The sequence below is a fragment of the Ochotona princeps genome, chromosome 3 (genome assembly GCF_030435755.1).
Source record: "Ochotona princeps isolate mOchPri1 chromosome 3, mOchPri1.hap1, whole genome shotgun sequence".
Lineage (NCBI taxonomy): Eukaryota > Metazoa > Chordata > Mammalia > Lagomorpha > Ochotonidae > Ochotona > Ochotona princeps.
This window is the reverse complement of record NC_080834.1, coordinates 105540568-105549471: the sequence shown is the minus strand read 5'-3', so window position 1 is coordinate 105549471 and position 8904 is coordinate 105540568. Positions and strand designations below refer to the sequence as shown.

The following is an 8904-nucleotide window of genomic DNA, read 5'->3' as shown; positions in this document are numbered from 1 at the left end:
CCCAAAAAGTTGGTCTTCGCTAGGCTCCTCCACTTCGGGACACTCGGGGGCTGACAGGACTGGGAGACGCCACAGCACGGTTCAAGCTCAGGGCACCTGAGCCCGGCCAGCGGCGAGCGCCGCGGGGTGGGGCTGCAAGGGCGGACGGCAGAGGTCGGCCGATTGTGTCGGGAGGAGAACAAGGCGTCGGAGACGCCGGGCGGAGCTCAGGGCGCGTGAGGGAGCGAGCGGAGGGGGTCCCACCTGGACAGTAGGGGCGGCACGCGGAGACCCCAGGGGTGCGGGGCGGGGGAATCCCAATCCCCGCCCTGTGTTCCCCGCCCCTCCCCCCGCCTCCTTCACGCCCCTCCCCCCGCCTCCCCTCTGGTTGGAAAGTTTCTAGAATCTCTTCCCAGCGGCCTTTGCGGTTCCAACATGGCGGAGCTGACGGTGGAGGTTCGCGGCTCCAACGGGGCTTTCTACAAGGTACTGACCCTTCTGTCGCCCTGTCGGGTTTTCCGGGGGCCGGAGCTGGTTTGGGAGACAGTGGGTGGTCCCTGAGTGTGAGGTTCGGGGTCGAAGACGAGCGGCGGAGGCCACAGCAGAGGCTTTTCTGGGTCCTTGGCTTCTCCTCCCTCCACCCGCGGTTTAACGGTCTCGGGGGCCAGGGGCTCCGTTATGTTTTGAAACAACACGTCGGACGCCTCTTGCTGTTTGCTCCTCGGGAGAGGCTTCCGGGGGTCGGGGGGGTCGCTCCCGCCGCCCTTGGCCGGCCGGCAAGGGCAGGCCGAATGGCTGCCGGCGGCGGGGAGCGCCCCGGGAAGCAGGCCCGAGCGCGGGGAGGTGGGCGGCCGAGGCGGCGGGGGGCTTGTGCGGTCACGGCCGGTCCGGGCGGGAGCTGCGGGGCGCCGCCGCCCCCTCCCCAGCCCCGCGGCCCTCCCGAGGGGGTGCGCGCGGAATGTGAGGAATTCACCTTTGGGGTTTTTTTTTTGAAGGCCTTGTGGAGGGGGGGACCCCACATCTAGAAGTGCCTGGGAAGGAGAGGGGGTCCCGGATGGAGGTTTTAAGGTCGAGGAGAGAAAAGTAGGAAACCCAGAGGGGGTGGTGGGTTGAAGGAAAATTTTTTTTTTTTTTTTTTTTTTTTGGTGCGGCCTGGATAATTGGGCGGCGCCTTAAGCCCCTCTGTTACTGAAGAAAAGGCGAGACTTTTCGGCTTTCGAGTAAGATTTAAAATGTGAAGCGACCCGGGGAGGCGGGTAGGGGTGACAGCTGGTAGGTTTTTATGTGTTTATTTATTTCCTCTGGTCAATTATTCCGTGAGGTGCGGGCATTTTCTGCCTTCACCTCACGAGGTTCTTTTTGTTTGTTGCCTTTGGAGGAAGGAGACGCGTTCCCGGGGAATCGCGTTGGAAAACACAAGAGCGGTCGAGAGTAGAGGAATTTGCTCGGGACCTTAGTGTGAAAGGTCACGGAATTGAAAATTTTAATAACAACGGTTCCCCTCCACGTCTACCCTGATAACGCTCGTTTCCCCAGCTCTGCTCTTTCTCCCCAAGTATGCCAGGAGGTTACAAGATCAATACTAACTCTCCCCAGCTGTTGTCTGTCAGTCACTCTCACTAAGCCAGCATCTCAGATGTTTGAGAGTCCTGGCTATTTTTACGAAGGACCTTGTAATACAGGAGTATTGTGCCTACGCAGAGCCAATTCTTCATGTCTGGGTACCTTTATCCCATGAGTAATTTCTTACTTGGTGGTCGCGAGTTCCTGTTTTCACTGCTGTTATTTTTCCTTTCTTGGTTTACTGATGAGCCCTGTGGGTTTGATTTAGCTTGTCACGTGGGAATAATGGCATAGTAAAACACCAGTATCTGGGATCCCCTGAGCTTGTAACAAGCTGAAATTCTCTTAGATGGCTCACATAAAGTAGTAAGGGAGTCTTTTGTAAGACCTGCTTACTAATGCGTGGCTAGCAACATTAGCCTTTCAGGCTTAAAACTTTATCAGGGAACCCACCCAAGTGCATTTTGAATAGATAAAAGCATCGTTATCTATTCAAAGCTAGTGGTCCATTGAATGGCTAGCAGATAGGAATATTGGTCCTTTTATCTGAAAGACTGGTTATTAGCTGCCTAAAAGGTGTGAAGAAGGGACAGACCCACATTTTTTTTTAAAGATTTATTTATTTTATTACAAAGTCAGATATACAGAGAGGAGGAGAGATAGACAGGAAGATCTTCCGTCCAATGATTCACTCCCCAAGTGAGCCGCAACCGGCCAATGCGCACCGATCCGATGCCGGGAACCTGGAACCTCTTCCAGGTCTCCCACGCGGGTGCAGGGTCCAAAGCATTGGGCCGTCCTCAACTGCTTTCCCAGGCCACAAGCAGGGAGCCGGATGGGAAGTAGAGCTGCTGGGATTAGAACCAGCGCCCATATGGGATCTCGGTGCATTCAAGGCGAGGACTTTAGCCGCTAGGCCACGCCGCTGGTTCCCAGACCCACATTTTTAATGTCTGGAAGAGTTCACCATTACCTTCCTCTTTCCCAGTGGAAGATCTTCGCGGTTGGGCTGTGCACTTCTTGTGTAAGGGGGTGTGTGCTTTTCCACTGCAGATTGAGAAGTTGGTGATGCTCCTGATGTCACATTCCCCCATGTAGAGCTTTGTGTTGATGGCCTGCTGTACCAGATATTCTTGACACCATTGTTTGCAGTCTGGTTCCTCGGATTTTTTTTTTTTTTCCTTTGGTTCACTAAATCGTGTGGGGACCCCCTCCGACACTGCTGCTCACTGGTCCTTGTCTATAGGTTGGGAAGTAGGCTAGCTACGTGTGTGTACTCAAATATTTGCTTCTCAACGTTGAGAATTTCATGCCCTGCCATAATCATACGCTTGTACATGTACTTCGTGGAAGTTGTGGTGTTGAGAACTCTGAAAGGATCATGGTGAAGTGTAAATAGCCTTGGATTTGAAGTAAGTGGGATGTTAGGTCTGTATTTTAAGTTTACTATTGTCTTTTGGTAGTTCGCTGAATGAGTCTTCTTGGGTGTAAATAGTGGATTTGAAGTAGTACAGTGGTGCTCAGTTTTTTTCCCATAAAACGGTGGTTTTAGAAAACAAGTTGGCTCATCACATAACACTTTATATTTTTAGCCATTTGGATTTTTTTTTAATGATTTATTTTTATTACAAAGTCAGATATACAGAGAGGAGGAGAGACAGACAGGAAGATCTTCTGTCCGATGATTCACTCCCCAAGTGAGCCGCAACGGGCCGGTGCGTGCCGATCCGAAGTCGGGAACCAGGAACCTCTTCCATGCCGGGAGCCAGAAACCTTTTCCAGGTCTCCCACGCGGGTGCAGGGTCCAAAGCCTTGGGCTGTCCTCGACTGCTTTCCCAGGCCACAAGCAGGGAGCTGGATGGGAAGTGGAGCTGCTGGGATTAGAACCAGCGCCCATATGGGATCCCAGGGTGTTCAAGGCGAGGACTTTAGCTGCTTGGCCATGTTGCCGGGCCCAGCCATTTGGATTTTAAATTGCGGTTACTTTACAGATAGTTTTTTTTTTTTTTGCTCTGTTATGAGTTTTAATAAATGCTGAGAAGTTTTACCGTTGTTACTGTGAAAATGATAGATTAGTTCAAACATCTCTCATTTATCATTTTTAGTTAATCTCACCTCAGTCCCAGTAGCTGGAGTGTCTTCAAGTCTAATGGTTCTCTTACCCAGAATGTCCTATAGTATATTCAGTGTTATGTATGAGATATTCTAAAATCTGATTTCTTTCGTTTAGGCACAAAAGGCATTTTAGTTTTTTTTTTAATAGTTTAAAAAAATAACATGGTTAGTGAAGGAATTTTAGAAGCAAATAATAAATCACCTTTGTTCTTTTTGGTGGTATTTTTGCTATGCAGTAGTTGGCTACCCTGCTGTCATTCCCTTGCATTTCCCTCTTGGTGCAGACAGACTTGTCTATTCTAAGTGTGGATTGCCATTGAAACGTTTGGGACTCTGCACCTGTGTGGGAGACCCAGAAGAGGCTCTGGGATCCTGGCTCCGGATAGGTGCAGCTCCGGCCCTTGGGTCTGGGTGGGGAGTGAGTCGGACAAAAGATTTACTTGTTTTTATTGGAAAGTGAACTATACAGAGAGGAGAGACAGATTCACCACCCTCCCCACAAGTGGCTGCAAAGTCTGGAGCTAAGCTGAGCTGAAGCCAGGAGCCAGGAACCTTGGGTCTGCTACATGGGTCCCAAGGCTGCCTTTCCAGGCTACAGACAAGGAGCTGGATGGGAAGTGGGGTTGCCGGCACATGCACCATCTCCAGTATGGGATTCCAGCATGTGCAAGGCAAGGAATCTAGCCACTAGGCTACTGTGCCGGGCCCAGTGTAGATTATTTTTTTAAGATTTATTTTACTTTTATTGGAAAAGCAGATTTATAGACAGAAGGAGATACAGAAAGGTCTTCTGTCCTCTGACTCAGTCCCCATGAGGCTGAAATGGCTGGAGCTGAGCCAGCCTAACCCAGGAGCCAGGAACTTTTTTGGGGTCTTTCGTGTTGGTACACTGTTCCAAGGCTTTGGGCCACCCTTTACTGCTTTCCCAGGCCATAAGCAGGGAGCTGGATGGGAAGTGGAGCGCTGGGATTAGCCACTGGGCCATTATGCTGGGGCCCTGTAGCCTTTTTTTTTTTTTTTTAAGTATTTATAATTTGAAAGACAGAGGAGAGTCAGAAGTCAGAACTTCTATGTCTCCCTCTTGGGTGAGGGGTCCCAGCACTTGGGCCTTCCTCCACAGCTTTCCTAGGCGTATTGGCAGGGAGTTGAATAGGAAAGTGGAGCAGCTCTGACTCTGATGCCCATATTAGGATGGCAGGGTGGCACTGCCATTGGGTTAGTGTGTTACACTATTTTTTTTTAAATTGTTGATTGATGTATTTGAAAGGAATGAATTATGTACTGTTTCACAGTGGACATAATAGCAGCCAGTCTGAGGCAGGCTAGAGCAAGGAGCCAGGAACTAGGTTGTAGTCTCTCATGTGTGCGCAGAGACCCCAGAACTTGGGCTGTGTGGTTTGGGACCATCGAAGCACATTAGTTGGAAGTTGAATTGGAAGCAGAGCAACAGGAATTTGAACCTGGAATATGGGATACTGTCATTGCAAATGGCAGCTTTACCATTCTCATGGCACATATAACACTGGCTCCCCATGTTTTTTAAAAATATAAACACATGGTAGTATGGTAATCACAGTTCTGCCCTTGGCTGTTTCATGTATGGTTTGTTGCCTATACAACAAATCTGTGAGGATGGGAAGGTGTGCTGAAAGAGTAGTATTTTGTACTTGTCACATCCAGAGCAGTGTTCTAGAGTTTAATGCTGTTGCACATTTGAGCTGCCTTTTAAAAAAGCTTTATTAAGGTTGAATGTTAAATCAATAAAAACGAACAAGAAGAAAAGGTTGATTGTTCAAAAGTCATCCATTCTAAATGTGTAATTGAATAATAGTGTGTTTACAGAATTGTGTAACTGTTGTTACAGCTTATTTCAGAATATCTATAAATGAGAAAAAAGCATAAAGCACATTTATGTTTTAAGTGCCTTTTAACTAATACATTATGAAAATATGCTTTTTAAAATTTAGGATTTATTAGTTTGAAGGTCAGAACCACTGCTGGTTCACTCACCAAATGGGCACTTTGCTTCAGGGTTGGGCTGGGCTTGGCCAAAGTCAAGAACTGAGCGTCTTCTGCGTCATTGCCGTTGGTGCAAGGATCCAAGCAAGGGCCAGGCACATCACCAGGAAAGCTGGATTGGGAGTGGAGCAGCGGTACTCAGACCAGCACTCTTGCTTGTATTGAAAGTGGTGGCTTAACCTGCATCGCCATGATGCTGTTCTCTGATATTAGCTTTGTAATATGAATACCATTGCAGTTTATACAGGCTTGGGATAAAATTTACTTGAAACAGATGTTGAAAGTTTATCACTCAGTTTCAGGTTTCTGTAGAGGTAAGATTCCATGAAAGTGTATCATTTCTCAAGTCAGGAAATTGCTGGCGTTTTCTTTTGTAGTAGAAAATACAATTAATTGCCTTTAGAGTTGTTGGATTTCTTTCATCGTGTAATTGACTAAAATCTCAAAGTATAATGTGTGGTTAGTTTTGCATATTAACTGAAATTTGTTATATTTGTTATGTAGTAGCTATGTTATACTAGTGATAATGACCTATAGACTTAAAGTAATTATGTTCTGATGGTTATTTGTCTTTTCAGATTTAGCACACAATTAGTTGAATGTAGAGATTCGTAACTAAGGAAAAAGTGGTTACTGTTTTAATATCAGTACTGTTAAATACAGTTTGACATGTTTTAAAAATTTTTGGTTTTGCATGTTTAAATGTGGTTTTCATAAAAGCAGACTAAGTGGAAGTAAGCGGTTGGATCAATTTTAAAGTTTGTTCTTGGTAGCTGCCAGATGTGACTTCTGATGAAGGAAAGATGAAATGAAAAATGTATGTTTCCTACAGGTTTTGTTTTTGTATTATGGGAGCAGTACATAATCGTAAATATCTGAAAGCATAAAAGCAAAAAAAATGTATGTATTGATACAGTGTCAAGTGTTGGATTTATACACTTCCTGAAAACATTTTTTACCATATTGATTTTTTAAAATTTTCATGATACAGTTCCTTAGGCTCAGAGATTTCCCTTTTCACACATCCTGTCCATCCTCTCTCCCCACCACTGCCCTTCATTTTTCCCTATATTATCACAATAGTATAGTCCTTCAGCAATAGTCACAAGTTCATCATTCTGATATTTAAGTTTATCCTGACAGTGTAGGTATAGACAATGGTAGAAAGTCCAGCATCGTATTGTCAGGATATATTTAACAGTTTCCATGCAAGTCCATCTTTTATTAAGAAGTAAAGTTGCATACTGCAGTGTATCTTCACTTCCCAATACGCTTGCCTCCATTATACATTTCCTGTAGGTGAATATATGTATATACATATTTACATCTATATTGATCTTGTGTTTTGCCTGAAGGTTGTCTTAAAGAGAACGTATGGTATTTGTCCTTTTGGGATTGATTATTTCGCTGAGCATAATGGTCTATAATTGGGACCATTTTGTTGAAATTGGTAGAATTTCATTCTTTTTAATGGCCAAGTAGTATTTTATGTAGTAAATGTACCGCCATTTCTTCATTCATTCATCTTGACGGGCATCTGGGTTGTTTCCGTGTCTTTGCTATTGTAGATTGTGCTGCTGTAAATACAGTGTTATAGGTAACTCTCATGTGCAGATTTCATTTCCTTTGGATTTATTCCCAAGAGTGAGATAGCTGGGTCATAGGGTAGATGAGTTTTCAGTTGCCTTAGCTGTCTTCGTACTGACTTCCAAAGCTGCTGTGCTAGCTTCAGCTCCTAGCATCAGTGAAGAGGGATGCCTTTCTCTCCACATTCATGCCAGCAGGTGGTGGTAGTAGAGTTCTGAATGCATGTGTGCCAGTCTCACTAAAGTTAGGTGGAAATTCAAAGTGGTTTGATTTGTATTTTCCTGATAGCTAAGGAGCCTGAGCATTTTTTCATGTCTGTTAGCCATTTGCAGTTGTTTTTAAAAATGTCTGTTTATTTCCTACACCCACTTCACAGGATTGTTTGTTTTGCTGTCATTGAGTTTCTGAAGCTTTTTGTACATCCTGTATATTAGTCCCCTGGCTGTTGTATAGTATGCAGATTTTCTTCTAGTCTGTTGCTCCTGAAGACAGGTTTAGCAGTCTTACACTCCCATTTAGTTCCTATATCATCGTGTGCTTGTGTACTTTAACAGCTTAGTATGAGAGTTTATTGTTGACTGTATATTCTGTAAACTTTAGAGTGCATGTACTGATTTCCTTTAAAAGATGAGGGCACATTTTTAATCTCCATTTTATGTATTAGGAAGCTGATAGTGATTAAGTAATTTGTCTTGGATTACACTGTAGCTGAAATATTATTTATTCCGCTCTAGGACTTGTCACTTTTAGTTGGCAAGATTAGTTTAGAATTTAGTGGTTCTTCAAAGGAAATTTTAGAGTAGGGAGATTATATTTTAGTTAGGAAGATAAGGGTAGACATTTGACTGGATTAGAACTCAGTTCTCTATCAGAATGTTAAGCATATAGGAAGTTACCTTTGGTAGTGGGAAGAGCAGCATGGCTGAGCCCTATTTTTTTTTTTCTTTTTTAATTTAAGATTTATTTTTTACTTGAAAGAGTTAGGGAGATCTTCTATCTGCTGGTTCACTGTCCAAACAGCTAGAGCTGAGTCTTTCTGAAGCTGGGGCCAGTAGTTTCCTTCAGGTCTCTCTTGTGTGTCCATCCTCTGCTGCTTTCCCAGGCCATAAGCAGGGGACTAGGTTGAAAGTGGAGCAGCCTGGACGGGAACTGACACCCATCTGTGATGCTGGAATTGCAGGTGGAGGATTGTTTTGCTGTGCCACCTGCTGGTCTTGTATTACTTATTTTAATGTGATTCCCAGACAGTTTTAAATTAGACATATCAATAACTTTTTTTCTATTAGTGCTGACTTATCCACAATTGTTACATCTTTTTTTAAAAAAAATTTACTTATTTTTATTGGAAAGGCAGATTTACAGAGAGAAGGAGAGAAAGATATTCCATCCCCAAGTGGCTGCAGTGGCTGGAACTGAGCTGAAGCCAGGATCTTCTTCTGGATCTCCCATGCGGGTGCAGGGTCCCAAGGCTTTGGGCCGTCCTTGACTGCTTTCCCAGGCCACAAGCAGGGAGCTGGATGGGAAGTGGAGCAGCTGAGATATGAACTGGCACCCATGTGGGATCCTGGCGCGTGCAGGGCGATTACTTTAGCCACTAAGCTACCGCGCCAGGCCCCACAATTGTTACTTTTATATTTTACT

The 8904-nt window shown here is 45.0% G+C and overlaps 1 protein-coding gene across 8 annotated transcripts in view; it reads left to right on the top strand.

The window, feature by feature from the left end:
- Positions 1-237: 237 nt before the first annotated feature.
- FXR1 (FMR1 autosomal homolog 1) overlaps positions 238-8904 on the top strand; it is a 77878-nt gene continuing 69211 nt past the window's right edge. For 6 of the 8 annotated variants that reach the window (XM_004591259.4, XM_004591257.3, XM_012928709.3 and 3 more), the window contains exon 1: positions 238-465. In XM_004591259.4, coding sequence (XP_004591316.1) covers positions 415-465 — 51 coding nt within the window. In that variant the 5' untranslated portion in view covers positions 238-414. Of the gene's footprint in view, positions 466-693; positions 823-915; positions 940-8904 lie in introns of those variants that run through there. The other 2 variants (XM_058662218.1, XM_058662219.1) reach the window with 2 other exon arrangements.